Source organism: Schistocerca americana, chromosome 2 (genome assembly GCF_021461395.2).
Source record: "Schistocerca americana isolate TAMUIC-IGC-003095 chromosome 2, iqSchAmer2.1, whole genome shotgun sequence".
In the NCBI taxonomy this organism is placed as follows: Eukaryota; Metazoa; Arthropoda; class Insecta; order Orthoptera; family Acrididae; genus Schistocerca; species Schistocerca americana.
Window position 1 is genome coordinate 714,288,349 of NC_060120.1, and position 21,527 is coordinate 714,309,875.

Consider the following 21,527-nt stretch of genomic DNA (forward strand, 5'->3'; position numbering starts at 1 on the left):
ATGGCTCACATGGTTTAAAAATGGCCACACGGAAGTTAAAGCTCACCATCATTCATGAAGCCCGCTGATGGCTACCAACGACGCTCATGTCAGGAACGTGAACGAAGATGTGCTTGCCTTTCGAATACTGACTGTCCGAGAGATTGCAGAAGAATGTAACAATTCAGTTGGATCATGTCATGAAATCCTGACACATTATCTTGGAATGCATAGTGTTGCCGCCAAGTTCGTCCCAAGGCTCATGAGTCAATACCAGGAAGACCTTCACCTCGCAGTCTGTGAAGAGCTTTGGATTCGCCAATGAGAACGAGATGTTTCTTGAGAGAATCATAACTGGTGATGAGAGGTAGGTATACAAGTATGACGTTGAGAGCAAGTTTCAGTCTTCACAATGGATCAGGATAGGTTCTCCAAGACCAAAAAAAGCTTGCCAGGTCAGGTCAAATCTTAAACCGATGTTGATAGTTTTCTTTGAATTTGAAGGATTAGCTTCCATGAATTCGTGCCACAAGGACAAACTGTTAATCGATGGTACGGTCAGGACGTATTGTGGTGCCTGTGAGAAAATGTGGCGAGACAATTCATGGCTCTTGCATTATGATAACACACTCGATCTTGAACAAGCGGTCTCACACGAGGGGAAAATCCTAAGTCGGCTTTCGTATATAAATAAACGTCCGTATTGTACGGATTTTTCATTTAGCTGATGCTGTCTGCACACTCTTACAGTGGTATACCAAAGAAGAACATTGAAGCGTAAGTTTATCTCGATCAAAATCGCTATTGTACTTGATGAGTTCGTGTGATAAAGTACTAATAAGTGAAACCACATTTCAGAATACCAACATTTATTTCCTAGCGAAAATATATACATACAGACACATGAAACAATGTTTATAAGTGAGTAAATAGGGCTTTGTTATCTTATCCATTACTTTTTTTGCATAACTGATCACGTCAGAAATAACTGAATTTTTCTGTTTCAACAGAGATAACATTTTAACTTAAAATGTTGTTTAATGGTAGTTGTTCATCAACTTATGTGCTTATTTATGTACAGTGTAAGTGTAAGCTCTGTTCTTTTATTGTAAAACATAAGTAACCTTCCGCTTTCAGATATCTGATCTACTGCTATAATACGAGTGAATGCGGCGAAAGTAGGTTAACTTCTGATGCTACTGGGCGACGACACCGTCAAACCTTCTCTCTCTAGAAACCAAGGAGTTGCGAGAAACCATGACAACGACGTGGCATGTGACAAAGCCACCATTTGAAAGGCTTTATGGAATGTTTTCAGGTGACGTGACAGCAAGTGTGAACTGGCCTTACTGCAGCGCCACATGTAATTAATTCATTCTCTTCCGTGAAGTTAGCGTAGTACACAATACTTCAACACAACGTGAAATGTTTGTTGCCAGCTTCGGTGTGGAGACGATGCGCATACACGTGGTGAAACTTTTGCCGCTGCTGTAGATGGGGACACGAGCAACGAACGTAGATACAGACATATTGCGGACATAGTAGGGAACATTACTGCAAAAAGAAAAATGTTTCTAAACTCAGTGTATATGCGGTTTGCATGCGCAAATAACGGCAATCCGCAAACCGGCGGAAAAACGAACTCCACTACATTTTGGCGCAACGGAAGTGCTCTACCGTGTGCACTACCATGTGTTAGGAGCTTTGCCCATTTCCGATTTTGAGGTATAGCATCTTTGAGTGTAGCTGTGTGTATTGGAAGTGGATTGTCATTTTGTTGTGTTCGTTGAGGTTAGAATTAAACAGGGATAATGCCAGATTTTCTTGGAGATGACATGCGAAAGGTGAAGAAAGAGGAAAAAGAAGAAGAGAAAGAGATTAAAGGTTGGTGTAGCTTTCATACGTTGGGTGTAATTTAATAAATGGACGATTGTCAGTAAGATTTCTCTCTTTCTCTGTTGGTGTTCCGTGACATTTTGAAGCAGTGTGAAGTTGAAGAAGAATCCGTGATCAGTTTATGTATGGTTGGTTTTCGTTCAGTTTATGATGTTTCTGATCATTTTTTACAAGCTCTGTGCGCAAAAGTACAAAAATACCGTAAAGTTTCAAAAGCAAGGCTGCAAGCCAAGAGGCTTAGATTTTGAGCAGTTGGGTTCTTCACTGACTGGACATGCTGCTTTACCATAGTTTATACACCTTAAGTAATAGCCTTTACCGTGCTTTTAAGCATCATAAGGCCATTCAAGACAACAGGAGTCACGAGTTGTTACTAGAAAATGAATATTAGTTAATTGTTTTTCGTGTTATTAAGCCAACTTGTTTCAGGGATGTGTAAATTTAAGAATTGTGCTTCGGGTATACACGAATGTGATAATGCATCTGTTGAGCCGTTCTGATTTAAGGTTTCTGCAATTCCGATAAATGCCAGGATGGTTCTTTCAACAAAACCATTGCTGACCACTTGTCCTGTCTTCATTAAACAAGCGCGCGTGTGTGTGTGTGAAATCATACATCATTTTCAAATGATCATTGACTGAATAAATTATGAATATTAACTACTAAAGATTATAAAATACGAAAGATTGCAGTGGACTTGAAACTACAGAAAAGTCTTCTGTTGCAGCTCTGGATGAAGGTGATATAGCACTTCTGAAGACATATGTAAGTACCAAAATTTTTATGTCATAAAATTTGGTTGTGTATGAGCCATTTATATAAAATTATGTGATTTTTAGGTACCTAATTATTATAAGTAACACCTTTTTACTAGTCATGCAGCTGAAAAACCTGCCTTAAAAAAGTTTATTTTGACTGGGAGTTGTATGTCAATAAGACGCTTGGTATTTGCTTAAGCTTACAGTGTCAACTTTGCTGTTGATATCTGATGTGTGTGTTGTGATTGTTATGAGTGATCAGAGTAAATAAAGTCTCAGAATAACAGTAAATTACAGCTGTTATTCTATATGCTAGTTGTGCACGAATTACTTATACATATGGCTTCTGAGGGCTGAGTGTGATTGTGAGACGGGGGGATATTAGAGACTGATACCATGAGAATTGTGAAATTCATGGTTGTTTTTTGAGCATGTTTCCATCAACGTAATTCAGAGAGGCAACTGTTTAGGGGGAGGATCCAGATGACACAGATTCTGAAGCAGCCATTGGAGTAGAGTACCTTACATTCAGCAGCGACTTCTTTGCTGTGTAGTCAACTCTGATCTGCTTGGTGGTGGCCATTCATTAGTATGGATTGTTTGTGGGCAGTCATGCTTACATAAAACATACTATGTAGAAGATACGTCAGAGCTAGTGTATGATGTGACTGCTTTCATAGGTAGCCCTGTCACTGATATGGTAGGATATACCTGTCATGATATAGGTATAGGATATACTGGGTGGTTGCATGGAACAGTTCTTGCACCTGGATCCTACACAGGGATATGATCCATGTGCCAAGGAGATTGGCGTAGTGGCATTCATATGCAATAGGAATTTTTTGTAGATTGAGTGGGTGGCAGCATACCACTCTTATGGAACAAACTGTATGTATGTCAGATGATCATCTAGTGGACTGTTTGGAGGGTAATACATTTCTGTGAAAGCTTTAAGAAGACCTTCACTATATTGGGCAAGGGATTGTCCGACACTTCAGAAGTGCTGTCCGTAGATAGCCAGACAATATGAGAGGGATGTTTTAGTATGGAGATATTGTAGCTATCAAACTTAAGGTACTGTTCATAGTTAGTGGGCTGGATATGGACAAATTTATATAGAGCCATCAGAGAAATGGTGAACATCAAATAGGTGTCATACTTGGGCGGGGAGGACCATGTGAAGCAGGTAGGAGAGATATACAGGATTATTACAAATGATTGAAGCGATTTCACAGCTCTACAATAACTTCATTATTTGAGATATTTTCACAATGCTTTGCACACACATACAAAAACTCAAAAAAGTTTTTTGAGGCATTCACAAATGTTCGATATGTGCCCCTTTAGTGATTCGGCAGACATCAAGCCGATTATCAAGTTCCTCCCACACTCGGCGCAGCATGTCCCCATCAATGAGTTCGAAAGCATCATTGATGCGAACTCGCAGTTCTGGCACGTGTCTTGGTAGAGGAGGTTTAAACACTGAATCTTTCACACAACCCCACAGAAAGAAATCGCATGGGGTTAAGTCGGGAGAGCGTGGAGGCCATGACGTGAATTGCTGATCATGATCTCCACCACGACCGATCCATCGGTTTTCCAATCTCCTGTTTAAGAAATGCCGAACATCATGATGGAAGTGCGGTGGAGCACCATCCTATTGAAAGATGAAGTCGGCGCTGTCGGTCTCCAGTTGTGGCATGAGCCAATTTTCCAGCATGTCCAGATACACGTGTCCTGTAACGTTTTTTTCGCAGAAGAAAAAGGGGCCTTAAACTTTAAACCGTGAGATTGCACAAAACACGTTAACTTTTGGTGAATTGCGAATTTGCTGCACGAATGCGTGAGGATTCTCTACCGCCCAGATTCGCACACTGTGTCTGTTCACTTCACCATTAAGAAAAAATGTTGCTTCATCACTGAAAACAAGTTTCGCACTGAATGCATCCTCTTCCATGAGCTGTTGCAACCGCGCCGAAAATTCAAAGCGTTTGACTTTGTCATCGGGTGTCAGGGCTTGTAGCAATTGTAAATGGTAAGGCTTCTGCTTTAGCCTTTTCCGTAAGATTTTCCGAACCGTCGGCCGTGGTACGTTTAGCCCCCTGCTTGCTTTATTCGTCGACTTCCGCGGGCTACATGTGAAACTTGCCCGCACGCGTTCAACCGTTTCTTCGCTCACTGCAGGCCGACCCATTGATTTCTCCTTACAGATGCATCCAGAAGCTTTAAACTGCGCATACCATCGCCGAATGGAGTTAGCAGTTGGTGGATCTTTGTTGAACTTCGTCCTGAAGTGTCGTTGCACTGTTATGACTGACTGATGTGAGTGCATTTCAAGCACGACATACACTTTCTCGGCTCCTGTCGCCATTTTGTCTCACTGCGCTCTCGAGCGCTCTGGCGGCAGAAACCTGAAGTGCGGCTTCAGCCGAACAAAACTTTGAGTTTTTCTACGTATCTGTAGTGTGTCGTGACCATATGTCAATGAATGGAGCTACAGTGAATTTATGAAATCGCTTCAATCATTTGTAATAGCCCTGTACATAAATGATCTGACAGGCCGGATGAGCAGCAACTACAGCTGTTTGCTGATGATGCTGTATTGTAGCCTATAGGAAGTTGTCATTGACTGTAAGAGGATACAAGGTGATGTGGATGTAGTTTGTGTGATGAATTGCAGCTTACGCTAACTGTATAAAAATGTATCTTAATGCAGATAAGTAGGAAAAATGGTCTTGTATATATTCACATACAGCAGTAATAGTGTAATGCTCAACAGTCAGTTAAATATCTAGACATACATCTAGACATAATGTTGCAAAGTGATATGAAATGGGACATGATGACAGTAGTAGGGAAGGTTGAATGGTTGACTTCGGTTTGACAGAATTTTAAGAAAGTGTGGTGCACATATGAAGTCAATGGAAGTGTCAGATTCCGCCTGTCTGCTCTGACCCATGACATAATGGTGGTGTGGTGTGTGATGTCACTATGGCACAGTGTTTTTTGAGTTGGTTGTGTTTGTAGAGGTCATGTTGTTGTATGTGATCATGTCCTCTGGTGGTGGATGTGAGTTAAACGTGTGGTATTGGGTTCATGTTAGTTTTGGTTGTCATCATGTTAACATGGTTTTGAGTTTAGGTAGTTGCTGCTGTAATGTGGATTGTGGAAGTGTTTTCGGTGGGTTCTCGTTTATATGTTTGATGTTTTTGTGAGGTCTGATTAGTTTGATGTTTGTTGTGGGGAAAGAGTTCCAATTTTTTATTTGCTTTTTTGCTAGGTATGGATATGACAGTGACATTCATGAGTGTATCATTACATTCTGAGATGGGTGATTTTATTATGTCAGACATACAGTTTCTGCAGATGTTCGGTCTTATTGCTGAATATGTTAGGTGTCACGTTTGTGGCAACAATAAAAGTTTGACGAGAGTTCTGGCAGCTTGGATCTATATGTGGTGCTGGTGTGTGTGTGTGTGTGTGTGTGTGTGTGTGTGTGTGTGTGTGTGTGTGTGTGGTGGGGGGGGGGGGGATCAACATAGCTGATATTGCCGGAGGCTTTGGTAAGTGATTTTTGTTTTGGTTTTATTCTGTAGTAATTATGGTTTATTTGTATGTTGTATATTTGTGGTAGGTCGGCTGGGTTTTAGAGTTGTTGTGATTTTGGTTCCACTTTTTGGAGTTGTGGGTGTTGATTTTTTTGGTATAAATAGATGCGGTTGAGCTATATAGTGCAAGGGAAATTTGAAATTCCTGTGGTTTTGCTGGTGTAGGGAATGTTAAAATTTAATTTTTTTTATATTTGTTTCGGGATGGTGCGGTGTGATATATATAGCTTGTCGCTGCCCTAAACCCTGAATTTTTCGCCATTGTCCTGTTAGTTTCATTTATTTCCGGAGTGAGACATTATTGTGTATGTAGTGACGGCATTGTCACTTTGAATACACTGGAAGTAGCAGTTACTGCCATATTGATGTCATGGGTCAAAGCAACGGGTGGAATCGGATACTTCTGTAATGTCGAATGTAGAACACTAGTGTGAACAATTTTTGAATACTGCTCAAGTGTACTGCATCGTGAACACACATTCACCTCCAGTTATAGAGAATTTTCGTGTCTTTTTTTTCTCTTAATTCTTGGTATATCTTTCATGCATAACTAACAGTTCTGTTTCAATAATGAGGTCAATTCAGTCCTTACTTTGTGCTGCTTAATGTTATAGATAGCTTTTATTAATATTAGTCTTCCACAACGGTCTTCTGGTGTCAGCTCCCTAAGCAATTTACATTTTTTAGCGGTTAGCTGTTTGCAAACCTGAAGATATAGCAGCAAACAAAGTGACACCAAAGCCAAAAAATTCTCACCTGCTCTGATTCACTTTGTGCCTGCTAACCACTGCAGCAGATGTATCCAATAGACAAAATTATCCAGTTACTACAGGACAAATTACCCGTCCTTGAACAGCAGGAGAAGTGGGTAGCATTTTGCAAGGTTCTAAGAGATGTAACAGTTCGGGAAAGTGAAATAAACTAGCAGCTAAGGAGGCCTGCAGGGAACCCATTGTGACAGTGCACAGTTTACCTGCAGGCTATCATCGTACCGCTGAGTCAGAAAGCCGTGTAACTGTTGGATGATGAGTGGCAAGGACTGAGGGATAAAACTTGCATAGTGGACTCCACTTGCATTTTTTGTAGTTTATGTGCACAGGTGGGCATAAAAATAGTAGTCAGATATATATTCATTATCAGGTTTAAGTCTCCTGAATTTACAACTTAGTTTTATTTTGTGTAATGAAAAGTGTGTCAAATATTGTGCATCTTAGGCACCAGACTACACTACAAATCATTCTCTTACCTTTTTCCATATTCATTGGCTTCACAAACTCTCAACCAGATTCACCTTCCAACAGAACCTAACCAGACTGAGAGACAGCAAGCTGCAGTTAGTGAAACCAACTGTGTAGCTGCAGCGGACCAATCATGTGGACAGGATGAAGTCGTCATGATCAGGCTGCGATTAGGGGACAGTTCAATGTATGGTTTACAATTTACCTCCATCTGAAGACCTTGGACAGCAGTTCAGAAAGTTCACAAAATTTTAAAAGCTTTGCAACACTAAACTCACCATTACCTGAAACAGAAGTCGGCTGCCCACTTACGTCTGCTGCTGCCGTCTGATCAGAATATAAAATGCACTCTATTAAGATGGCATGCAACAGGTATCACACATGAAAGACCCTCCCCCTGAGTGTAAAGGCATGCAGTAATTGACTGTACCCTATTTGAAGACATGTGAGGATTACTTTACCCCATCGTAGTGACTGGCACAAGTTCCGTCACAGCCACATATTTAGCTTCACGAAGTTTTGTGTAGGTTTGTGTGTAAGGCCACAAGTCTATGCAAAAGAACTTCAAGGGAAATGTTATATATTTTATTCCAGTACAGGGTTTCTGTTAGGTAGCAGGGGTAAAATACAGGGAGGGAGGGCTATTTACAACTTGTACAGATAGGAGACACAGTTACTAGTAGAGGAACATGAAAGGGAAGCAGCAGTTGAGAAGGCAGTGAAGCAGGGTTGTACCCAATCCCTGGTGTTATTAAATCTGTACATTGACGAAGCAATAAAGGAAACCAAAGAAAAATGTGGAGTAGGAATTGTTCAGGGGGAAGAAATAAAAACTTTTAGGTTTGCTGACGATGACATTGTAATTCTGTCAGACAGCAAAGGGCTTGGAAGATCAGTTGAAGGGAATGAACAGTGTCTTGAAAGGAGGATATAAGGTGAACACCAACAAAAGCAAAACAAGGGTAATGGAATGTAGTTGAATTAAATCACGTAATGCTGAGGGAATTAAATTAGAAAATGACACTTAAAAGTAGTAAAAGCGTTTTGCTATATGGGCAGCAAAACAACTGACAATGGCTGAAGTAGCGGATATAAAATATAGACTAGCAGTGGCAAGAAAAGTGTTTCGGAAAAAGAAAAATTTAACATCATATACAGATTTAAGAGTTAGGAAGCCTTTTCTGAAAGTACGGGATGCGTCAAAAGAATCATCCGATTAAAAAAGGTCACTACTATTATGTTATTTGAGATATGTGCGTGAACAATGTGCTGTTGAAAAGAGCAAATTATTCAGTTTTAAATGGTTCCTACTAGGTAGCAGCAGTGTGCACCCACTTCAGTTCTAGTAAAACTGGTGTGGGGACAACCGAAAGCATTTTGTGTTCTACATTTTGCGTTGTGCTGGTTGTAAATAGCTGTACAGCGTGACTTTCGTACTCGGTATGGTGTGGATCATTGACACAGAGCATTAGACGATGGGATGAACAATTCAGAGAAACAGGTTGTTTGTGTAAGGCAAATCGCTGGGCCATCTCAGAGTGTCTGACACAGACATCCCAGCTCGACAGCTCAATGTGCCCCCGATGTCCAACAGACGTGTGTTGCGTTGACATTTACATGTGATACCATGCAAAATTCAGCTACTGCAAGCTCTTCGTGAAGGTGACAAACAATAATATGTGTGCAGTTTTCTAATTTTGTTCTTGGAAAGGTGGAGGATGACAGTTTTTTTCCGTGCTTACTTTTTAGTCACGAGGCAACATTCAATTTAAATGGAAAGATGAACTGTTATAATGTGAGGCTATGGGGTATGGAACAACTACATGTAGTTGTACAACATGACTCTCCAAAATTTAATGTGTTTTGCAGTTCCACAGTAAAAGGCATGTGGTCTATTTTTCTCTGCCAAGAACACTGTTTCAGGAAGCACATATCTCTATATGCTTGAGAACTTTCTTTTCTCACAGTTAGAGACTGACTCGAACGATTTCATTTACCAACATGATGGGGCACCACCACACTCCCATCTGGAAGTGTGGGAATTTTTAAATCAAAGGATTAGTGACCAAATGATTCAACCTTCCATTACTGGCCTCCAAGGTCACCGGACCTGACTGTGTGTGACTATTTCTTGTGGGGGGTTTACAAAAGACTCAGTTTATGTGCCTACATTTCCTACAACAATGAATGAACTGAGACATCGCATAACAGCAGGTGCGGAAGCTGTAACTTAAGACATGCTTGCTGCAGTGTGGGAACAGTTAGAATACTACATTGACATATGTCGTACATCTCAAGGAGGGCGTATTGAACACTTATGAAAAGGTACGAAAAAAAGAAAACTTTGAGTTTTCCGTTCATTAAAAAACAAAATTCATTGTATGTTTGTTAGTTTCAGAAATATGGATGTGCCAAATCAGATGATTCTTTTTGATACACCCTTTATTTGTATTGAGTGTAAATGTGTGTGGAAGTAAAACATAGCTTAGACAGAAGAAAATGAAAGCTTTTGAAATATGGTGCTACAGATGAATGCTGAAGATTAGATGGGATAGATCACATAACTAATGAAGAGGTGATGGTGTTACAGAAGTGTCAGATTCCACCTGTCTGCTTTGACCTAAGACGTCATCAGTATGGCAGAAATGGCTACTTCCATTGTATACAAAATGATGACAATGATGTCACTACATAAACATGCAACAAATGTGAACAAAAATAAAAATGACAAAAAATGAAACTAATTGTCAACTGCGGAAAATTGGGGATTTATGGCAGGGACAAGCTAAATATACAACAATTACAAAACACTGCACCACCCCAAAACAAATAATATAAAAAAATTAAATTTCAGCATTCCACTACACCAACAAAATCGCAGGAATGGGAAGTATACTGAAATGCAGCTACCGATACCAAAAAGCAAACACTTACAACCCCAAAAAGTGGAGTCGGGTATTTATCTTGAACATAGCTCAGCCACAGGTATACCAACAAACTGACACCTATATCTACATGGCTACTCTCCAATTCACACTTAAGTGCCTGGCACAGTGTTCATTGAACCATTTTCATACTACTTCTCTAGCATTCCACTCTCGTATGGCGTGTGGGGAAAAAGGAACACCTAGATCTTCCTGTTCGAGGTCTGATTTCTCTTATTTTATTCTGATGATCATTTATCCCTATGTAGGTGGGTGTCAGCAAGATATTTTCGCATTCAGAAGATAAAGTTGGTGATTGAAATTTCGTAAATAGATCTCGCCGCAAAGAAAACCACCTTTGTTTCAGTGACTGCCACCCCGACTAGCGTATCATATCAGTGATACTCTCACCCCTCTTGCGCGATAATGCGAAACGAGCTGCCCTTCTTTGCACTTTTTCGATGTCCTCCGTCAATCCTACATGGTAAGGATCCCACACCGCGCAGTATATTCCAACAGAGGACGGACAAGTGTAATGTAGGCTGTCTCTTTAGTGGGTTTGTCGCATCTTCTAAGTGTTCTGCCAACAAAGTGCAGTCTTTGTTTTGCTTTCCCCACAATATTATCTGTGTGGTCTTTCCAATTTAAGTTGCTCATAATTGTAATTCCTAGGTATTTAGTTGAATTGACAGCCCTTAGGTTTGTTTGTTTTATGCCAATTGGCAGTTTTTGCACCGTACAGAAATTCTCTCTAGGTCATTTTGTAATTGGAATCAATCATTTGATGATTTTACTAGACGGTAAATTACAGCATCGTCTGCAATCAATCTAAGGGGGCTGTTCAGATTATCACCTAGATCATTTTCATAAATCAGTAACAGCAGAGGGCCTATGACACTACCTTGTGGAACGCCAGATATCACTACTGTTCTACTTGATGATTTACCGTCCATCACTACGAACTGTGACCTCTCTGAGAGGAAATCGCAAATCCAGTCACACAACTGAGATGATACTCCATATGCATGCAATTTGATTAATAGCTGCTTCTGAGGAACGGTATCAAAAACCTTCTGGAAATCTAGGAATATGGAATTGATCTGAGGTCGCTTGTCATCAGCACTCATTACTTCATGGGAATAAAGATTGCCCAAGAATGATATTTTCTGAATCCGTGTTGGTTATGTATCAATAAGTCATATTCTTCAAGGTGATTCATAATGTTTGAATGCAGAATTTGCTCCAAAACCCTACTCCAAATTGTCAGTGATATGGGTCTGTAATTCAGTGGGTTACTCCTATTTCCTTTCTTGAATATTGGTTTGACCTGTGCTGCTTTCCAGTCTTTAGGAACAGACCTTTCATAAAGTGTGCGGTTGTATATGATTGCCAAGAAAGGCGCTATTGTGTCTGGAACCTGATCGGTATACCATCTGGGCTGGAAGACTTGCCTTTCTTAAGTGATTTGTTTCGCAACACCTAAGATACCTACTTTTATGTCACTCATGCTAACAGCTGTTCTGGTTTCAAATTCTGGAGTATTTACTTTGTCTTCTTTCCTGAAGGAATTTCGGAAAACTGTATTTAGTAACTCCGCTTTAGTGACACCATCATCATTAACATTTCCATCGCTATCGCGCAGTGACGGTATTGACTGCTTTTTGCCGCTGATGTACTTTACATATGACCAGAATCTCTTTGGGTTTTCTGCCATATTTTGAGAAAATATTTCATTGTGGAAACTATTAAAAGCATCTCGCATTGACGTCCGCACTAAATTTCGAACTTCCGTGAAACATAGCCAGTCTTGGGATTTTGCGTCCTTCTGAATTTGGCATGCTTTTCTCATTGCTTCTGCAACGCTGTTCTGGCGTGTTTTGTGTACCATGGTGGATCAGTCCTGTCTCTCATTAACTTACGTGGTATGAATCTACCTATTGCTGTCGATACTGTATCTTTGAATTTGGGCCTTATCTGGTCTACACTTACATAATTAGCTTGCAAGGAATGGAGACTCGCTCTTAGGAAGGCATCAAGCAGAATTATCTGCTGTTTTAAATAGATATATTTTGCGTTTATTTTTAGTGGTTTTGATTGATCTGATTTTAAACCTCGCTAAAATGACCTTGTGTTCATTAATACTAGTGTTTGTCATGATGCCCTCTATTAGATCAGGATTATTTGTGACTGAGAGGTCAAGTGTGTTTTCGCAACTATTTACAATTCGTGGGGGCTCATGAACTAATTGTTCGAAGTAATTCTCAGAGAAAGCATTTAGTACAATTTCGGAAGATGTTTACTGTCTTCCACCAGCTTTGAACATATATTTTCACCAACAAATCGAGGGTAGATTGAAATATCCACCAGTTATAAATGTATGAGTGGGGTATTTATTTGTAATGATATTAAAGTTTTCTTTGAACCGTTCAACTATTATATCATCTGAGATGGGGTTTGGTAGGCACAGCCAATTATTATTTGTTGAGTTTAACCTCTACCCATAGTAATTTGCAGGAACTATGTATTTCAACTTCGATACAAGATAAACTACCAGCAACAGGCACAAACACACCACTGCCTACTTTATTTAATCTATCCTTTCTGAACACGGTTTGTGCCTCTGTAAAAATTTCAGCAAATTTTATCTCTGGCTGTAGCCAGCTTTCCTTTCCTATAACAATTTCAGCTTAAGTTCTTCCTACCAGTGCTTGAAGCTCTGGTACTTTTCCAGCACAGCTACGACAATTTACAACTATAATACCGACTATTGCTTTGTCGATTCTTTGCCCTGTACCCTTTGAGACTGGAGCCCTTTTTGATCTTTCCCGAGACTTTCCAACCTAAAAAAAAACCACTCAGTCCACCCCACACAGCCCCTGCTACCTGTATAACCACCTCCTTTGTGTAGTGGACACCTATTTAGTAGAACCCGAAACCCCACCACCCTATGACGCAAGTTGAGGAATCTGCAGCCTACATGGTCGCAGAACCATCTGAGCTTCTGATTCACTCTCTCCACTCAGCTCTGTACCAAGGGTCCACAATCGGTCCTGTCGACGATGCTGCAGATGGTGAGTTCTGCCTTCATCACACTAGCAAGACTGGCAGTCTTCACCAACTCAGATAGCTGCCGGATACTAGAGAGATTCTCTTCTGATCCATAGCGACACATGTCATTAGTGCCGACATAAGCCACCACCTGCAGGTGGCTGCATCCTGTAGCCTTCATGGCATCCGGAAGGACCCTTTCCACATCTTGGGTGACTCCCCCCCGGTATGCACATGGAGTGCACATTGGCTTTCTTCCCGTCCTTAGCTGCCATGTCCCTAAGGGGCTCCATCACACGCCTAACATTGGAGCTCCCAATGACAAGCAATCCCACCCTCTGCACTTGTCTGGACCTCTCAGGAAGGACCGGCCACTGCTGCAACAGGTGAGGCTGCCCTTGCTGGCTGAGAAGTAGTTTCAGCAGTGGGCAGTACCTCAAGCCAGTTACAGAGGTGTAAGGGTACAGCCTTGCGGCCAGCACCAACTTTTGCCTTCCGCCCAGGGATTCGCGACCCCGCCACGGTTTGCCTATCACCGTCTGGCAGGGATGTCCGAATCAGAGGGCGCAGTGGCATCAGAGATTCCTGGCAAATTCTACAGGTTCCAGAGGTGCCAAAGCACTCGCCTCGGGTGTCCCATTGTCACTGTGGCCCAAGGCAATAGCCTGGAGCTTGTAGATCACGACTAACACAGCTTCCAGCTGTTTACGGACGGTGGTCAATTCCCCCTGAAACCGTACACAACAGGCACTGTCCCTATCCATCCCTAACATTTTTTTCCTCTCTTTTTATCTCAAGCCATTCAAAACAGATGACTGACAACTACACGAATTTACACTATACGGGTACTAAAATGCGATGCTACAACTCTCAAATACTATAATACACCCGAGATTTGTGAATTAAACTATGGAAGTACCCAAAAACACACAAAGAAGTTAAGAATTAAACTATAATACAAGTAAGTGAGCTAAGAGTGAGACTTGCTGCTGGCTGCTGCTTATCAAACGGCGGCAGGGAGCTACAACCCCAAAAGGTGGAACCAAAAAACCTACTACTCAAAAACCCAGTACTCTACATTCACTACATCAATTAAAACGCAATCAACATACCATAAATATACAACACACAAAACATCACAGTTACTAGAGTAAAATCAAAACAAAAATTTCTTACCAACAAAATCCTCTGACAATACCACCTAGGTTGGCCACCACACGCATGCACACTCTCAGGCCGACAACGTCACATGTACATGTCCCTGGTCTGAGCTGCCAGAACTATCATCAACCTCATGTTGTTGCCACCTAACATATTAACCAATAAAACTAGACATCTGCGGAAACTGTATGACAGACATCATATCATCTCACGTCTCAGAATGTAATGATATACTTTGAGCTTCACTATAATATCCATACCTAACAAAAAATGCAATTAAAAAAATTAGACTTCTTTCCACAAAGCAAATACCAAACTAATCAGACCTAACAAAAATGCCAAACATACAAACAAGAAAAAACCCTACTAACTCACTCAACACTTCCATAACCCATGTTACCGCACCAACTACTAAACTCGAAACGATATTAGTACAATGACAACCAAAACTCCAACTAACTCAATACCACACATTAAACTCGGCATGTCCACATCCGCCACCAGAGGGCACCATCAAATACAACACATCTACAAATACAACCAACTCAGAAACTCTGTGCCATAGTGACGTCACACACCACAGTACCATTTTGTTGCGGGTCAAAGAAGACAGATGGAATCAGAGATAAAAGAAATTTGTGGTGCAACCTGACCAGAAGAAGGGATCTGTTGATAGGGCACAGTCTGATGTATCAAAGGGCCACCAATTTCGTACTGGAGGGAAGTATGAGGGGCAAAAATCATAGAGGAAGACTAAGAGATGAATATAGTAAGCAGATTCAGAAGGCTGTAGGTTACAGTAGTTATTCTGAGATAAAGAGGCTTGTACAGGATAGAGTTGCATGGAGGACTGCATCAAATCAGTCTTTGGACCAAAAACCACAGCAACAAGAGGGTCTCTTTAAACAGTCAGTCATTTTAAGAAAACTTCTCTCACCACTGTTTGGTATGGGTGCCAAAGACTTGATACATTGTGTGCCCAAAAAATTGTATCAGCGTTGTTGGCAGTCATGATGGTACTATGGTTGTGTTGTATATTCTTTGCTCTGTGGTAATCGTACCTCACCGTAGAGAAATGTAGTTCTGGCACAGTCTTTTGGTGTACCACATTTTGATGGATTATGTTTCGTATTCACAAAAAAAGGCAGCAATTTGTCTAGTTAATGGCTTGCCCTGTATTTAGATAAGTGGTTTTAATGTTTTATGGGTTATCTAGATTCCTGATAAAGTATTAGGTACGATATTTTACGATGTGTAGTGGGAGGATTCATTGTCCTTTTCAACTTAGCTGACCAGTCAGTTTTCCTCCATTTTGATCTGCTTAAAATTATTCTTGCATTGGTTTTTTGTCAGCAAAGGCTTACCAGTTGTTATTTGTCTGAGAATCCTTTTTTGTATTTCAGGGCCAGGGACAGTATACAAAAACTATAAAAGCAGTAGAAGATGACATCCAGACCATAATTAAACGTGTCAATGAGCTGACAGGAATAAAAGAATCTGACACAGGTTTAGCAGCTCCAGCATTGTGGGACTTAGCAGCTGATAAACAGACGTTGCAGAATGAACAGCCATTGCAGGTGTGTGAATTGCTTTTAAGCTCTAAATCTACATTTGTAACGGAGTTCTGGGATTGAAGTATATTTCCTACCATGTTCCACATTCTTTGTTTTTTGTTGTTTGATTTGTCTCATTTTTACTTGTTTCCTTCACTTTCATTTCTTAAAGTCTCGAACAAGTACATTATTGTATTCTCAAAAGTGAATACTTGGTCAGAAACTTTTAGATGGTTATTGTGAGAAGTTTGAAACTAGGAATTGATTGTGTAGGAAGTGTGATTAGCAGTAGTGATAAGTTCATTTGAGCGTAGTAAGTTATGAATATATCTTTCTTGTTCATTATTGCTTGATTCTGCAAGACTGTTTCAGAATGTGTGAGTTTCAACCATTCTGGCCAGTCTTGTGAGGTTCAATCAGGGATTAGATTTTTAAATACACATAATGCCACCCTCAACCTGAAGGTTGGTTAGATCGCAGAAGTGCTTTACTGCGTATGGTTCTATATACCCTGCCTCTGATGTTTGAACTTGGCAATTTTTACATTGTCAAATTATTGCCAGATGTGACAGAAGTGATCTGTGAAAAAGAAGAATCCTAGGTCCAACTGGGAATAGAATCTCAATCCTTCAGGATGTGTAGTCTGACACTTAACCTTTGAAATAAGCCACACAGGTGGATATAATAGCGAGCGCGCGCGCTCACATGCGTCCACTTGGCTAGCAGTTTGGCAGGTTTAATGGGGAAAAGCCGGTCAAAGTGGCTGAGCGGTTCTAGGCGCTACAGTCTGGAACCGTGTGACCGCTACGGTCGCAGGATCGAATCCTGCCTCGGGGGTGGATGTGTGTTTTGTCGTTAGGTTAGTTAGGTTTAAGTAGTTCTAGGGGACTGATGACCTCAGAAGTTAAGTCCCATAGTGCTCAGAGCCATTTGAACCATTTTATTTAATGGGGAAAGGGTTATCGTCGTGTGTGTTCATTAGTGGGGGGGGGGGGGGGGAGGCAGGAAGGGTGGGGTATTGGTGACAGACAACTAGAGGGGCAGAGGAAGGACGCAGGTGTGCAGGCTAGTGATGCGGGAGAGAGGGGTGGTAGATGCATGGGTTAAGCAGGTGACAAACATAAACCAGGAATGGTGCAGCACTCAAAGAAGATTACATGGAGGCATGAATTGGGAAGGTGTGACAGGGCACAAGACAAACAAAGGTAGGGAAGTATTGGTTGGAGGGTGTGGGGACAGTGAGTTAGCAGAGATTGAGGCCAGTAGTAGTACAGGAACAAAGGATGTGTTATAAGGATAACTCCCCACTATGTAGCTCAGAAAAGCTTGTACTGGAGAGAAAGAAACAGATGGTGTGGGTTGTGAAGCGGACATTGAAACCATGCATGTCATGCTCAGCATTGTGTTGTGCTACTGGGTGGTCACCTTTGTTCCTGGCCAAAGTTTTGGCAATGAGTATTCATTCTTGTGGACAGCTGGTTGCTGGTCATAGCTATTAGGTGAGTGGTCTCTTACTCCTAAATTCTTTAGTATTGATAAATCACCTTTCTCGAGAAGTTCCAGAAGTTTCCTGGGCAGCTTTGTTGAGAACTGTGACTGAAACAATAAGCAGTCAAAAACTGTTTGCACTATGGGACAATAGTGCCCACAATTAAAAAATTTCAACGGGGGATTTGTATACTCGCCCTTAGAGTGCTTTTTCTCATACCTAGTGACTTTCATCTTTTCTAACATCTCAGAAACTGGCTTGCCTCAAACCATTTTGATTAAAGGTATAAACTGCAAAACTCTGTGCAAACTGGCTAAAATATTACATGATAGAAATTTATGCCAAAGCTTTGAAGAAACTGCTGACTATACCAGAAGTGTTGGGAATAATATGGCAATTGTGTAGGAAAAAATATATATATGAACTTCTGACTTCTTTAGTAATTGCTCTATTTTCAACAGTTTTTGTCTTTTCACTGAGTACTTTGAATTTTGAATTGCATCTTGTGCATCAATTTTTAATATATGTGCTGTAAATAATATTAATTACCGTATATCTTTCACATGTACAAAGTAATCGCTTTGATATCAGACTTTGCTCTCTTCTGACAAACATTAATTTCTGCATATTTACCTGTGTTACTTTAATGCTAAAGTATCAAGAAAGTTCTTAACACATTAAAGTTGGTGTATTTGTATTCTCCCAAAGCACAGACGCATTCAAAAGTATCAAGAAAGATTTTGGTATGTGTCTTCTCTTGAAACAGATAGGCATTTTATAAAGGGCCTGGGAGAAATTAGTATTATAAAAAGGCACATAACCATTTCAAAATCTGGGTTTAAGTTGTTCTTCATAGCAGCTCATTCAGTGTGATGATACTTTTGACATAGATGTGAAAATATTTGTTGTCATTTTGTCTGCATGCCTGTTCTTTCGTCAATATCATTTTCTGTTAAGAAAAGCATCTCATTTGTTTCAGATGTTACAGTTTATATTAAAAATTATGTAGTGAAACATACATAAAGGATCTGAGTCTCTATGGAGGGCGTTTTACACATTTAAAGGGTATTCCAAACTAGTTAATGAAATCCTGAATCCAAGGAAGTTTGAGTTGTACATCTAGAATTTTAAATATAACTGCTGTATAGCTGATACCTGATAGAGAGAAAGGATTATTGTTTCTAGTGGATCACTGAAACAAGGAAGCAATTACACACAGTTGAAGAAGAGTTTTGCTATCAAATATTGATGTAGAATTGGAGAAGGCATTGTGTGATGTTCTGTGTTATGTAGAAGTAGACTTGGATTATGGTAAAACTGAAGATTTTATGAACATTTGGTATAAAATGTAGCAAAAGTGTTAAAATTTAAGTAGATTGAGAAAGCGCAAAATTAAAAAGTACTATAAAAAAGGTGAGGAATAAAGTCTGTCACCACCCTCTTATAACCCTAGTCGATTCATTCATTTTGAAGTAAATTTAAATTTGGGCAGCTGGTCACAGTTTCACAGAACTTGGCATGCTGAGATAGTGACACACTGTCGAGAGAGGTAACAATGGTAGAATTTATTTCAGCAGTTTCATAGTACTTATCTATTATTATTCTTCGCTGTTGAAAGTTGTAGGCTTGTAATCCATGTCGGTGTTAGATACTGAAATGCAACTTCGCATACTGATCTAGGGAATGCTGGGCTTTGTTTTCTTAAATAATATGAGCACTGGTTGAGTTTCTGTTGTCAAATAGATATATTTTTAGTAATTGCATTTCACTTCATAATACAATTAGATGAACCTCCATGCTAACTCAACACACACATAGCTCGCATTCCATACTTGTACTGAACAAGAATGAAGAACTATGTATAACAGCATGTAGCAAAGGAAATACTATCTTATATCAATCTATTCATGCAAAATCATCTTTGGAATATACATCGCTCAACAAAAAATTGGAGTACTATCGTAAAATATAGTCTAAAATACTAGAGGTCTCATTGACCTGGGCACTTCATGCATTATCCAGTTAGAGCCCATATACTGGATGGTGTTTACTACTGGCATGCTTTGTGGCAGTTTCCCTGTCATGTAAACATACTGCTGCCACAGCGGCACACAGCGAGCAGTTCAATATCAACAACAGCTTCATTCACTTTGTTAGTGTTCGGCACTGCAGTAACATGCCACATAGAGGCATGCAACACTTCGATAAGAGTCGAGATAGTGGTTTCACACCCAGCAGGTCATACACAGCAAGATTTTGCCAGTCGGTTACATGACACTCAACGTGGTATGTCTAAGATGTGGAGAAAGTACAGAGAGATGGTAAATGTAATGATAGACCTCGCAGTGGTCATCCTCCTATGATAACACCAATGCAGGATCATTTCCTCCAACTGTCAGCTTGCAGGTGCCCAGCATCAACTGCTATAAATATTGGAAATGTCTTCTCTGGGACAACAGGGATATTTGTATCTCAGACCAAACAGTGCATCATTTCAGAAGGCCAATGAGAAGTTTGGCACTAAGCAAATGGAACCGACGGAATCGAAGGACCTAGGGTCCTGCAGATCAACATGAGACCATAGCAGAATGGAGTAATGTCATGTATGCTGATGAGACCAGGACTGGTTTGCGACCAAACACTAGATATGTTAGCGTTTAGAGGACAACTAAATGACACCAGGAACACCAATACAGTCCATCTGTTTGCAGGTGGAAGTGTAATGTTCTGGAGAGCAATAATGATGGGACAGTGGATCCCTAAGTTCCCATTAAGTTCCCATGTACGACAATTTAGCTGGTCACCAATACCTCAAAGAGGTCCTACAAATGACAGTAAGGCCCTAAAGACGTGATGTTGGTGACAACTTCATCCTAGTCAATGACAATACAAGACCGCACTGTGTCTTGGTACCTTCAAAGGTGCAACATCAACTGAATTCATTGGCCACCACAGTCCCCAACATGAATGCAATTGAGCATGCATGGGACCTGTTGAAGGTGGCCATTGCGGAGCATTTGAATCCACCTGACAGTCGTCATGATCTCGCTTAAGCTGCCATAGAGGAGTGGGACCTTGATGGTCTCATCCAGAGCAAGCCTCACAGAATGGAACCTCATCTGTGTGTGGGGAGGACATACTACTGAACACTGATAATCGTCTTTATGAGAGAGGGATTTTCACTGCTTCTGTTTTCAAAATGTTTGTTTAGGAGACAGCTTGCTTTGTTTTGTAATGATTTTTTTTGTAAGTAACATAAATTATTCTTGTTTTCAGAAGGAATTATTATTGTGTTAATAAGGTATCGTACAAACCTCAATGGGTGTATCTTATATAAGAAGTCATTGTAGTAAACTGTGTGATATTCCAAACTTTTATTGAAGTGTGTACATTACAAAAAGAAAGTACAAACAATTGTTTATTGTTGCCTTTCTTTTTAAGAAGTCCATAGCAAATGTAGTAATTACCTAAAGTGTTTATATGTGTTGATATTTATACATTTTCATATGGCTAGTTGGTAATGGATTTTTGGGTTTCGATTCTTTAACTTGGGACTCAAGTCATTTCATATTATTTGAGATCAGTTAGTGCATTTTATCTTACCATAGTCAGTTTTATTATAGTCTGTGTAAATCATGTTATAGGACTAGCTGAGAAACCCGGTGTTTGGGTACTCACTTATAGCAGTGCGTGAGACTTCGCATATATGGAATTTATTTTTCACTTGTGTGGCCTTGTGCTTTGTTTGTGGTCATGGCATGACACAAGGAATTGTACACATTTAAAGCAAAATGGTTAATCGTTAGGAATAAGCAGGATTTAGTATTTAAAAAAAAAAAAAAAATTAAAAAAAAAATTGCTCACCTACCCCGC

At 40.2% G+C, this 21,527-nt stretch overlaps 1 protein-coding gene across 1 annotated transcript in view; it reads left to right on the forward strand.

Annotated features, from left to right (window-relative positions):
* The first annotated feature begins 1,706 nt into the window (after positions 1-1,706).
* Positions 1,707-21,527, forward strand: part of LOC124595780 (26S proteasome regulatory subunit 7) — a 53,731-nt gene continuing 33,910 nt past the window's right edge. Inside the window, exons 1-3 of the mRNA XM_047134666.1 lie at positions 1,707-1,863; positions 2,603-2,640; positions 16,016-16,189. Coding sequence (XP_046990622.1) covers positions 1,791-1,863; positions 2,603-2,640; positions 16,016-16,189 — 285 coding nt within the window. The 5' untranslated portion in view covers positions 1,707-1,790. The remainder of the gene's footprint in view (positions 1,864-2,602; positions 2,641-16,015; positions 16,190-21,527) is intronic.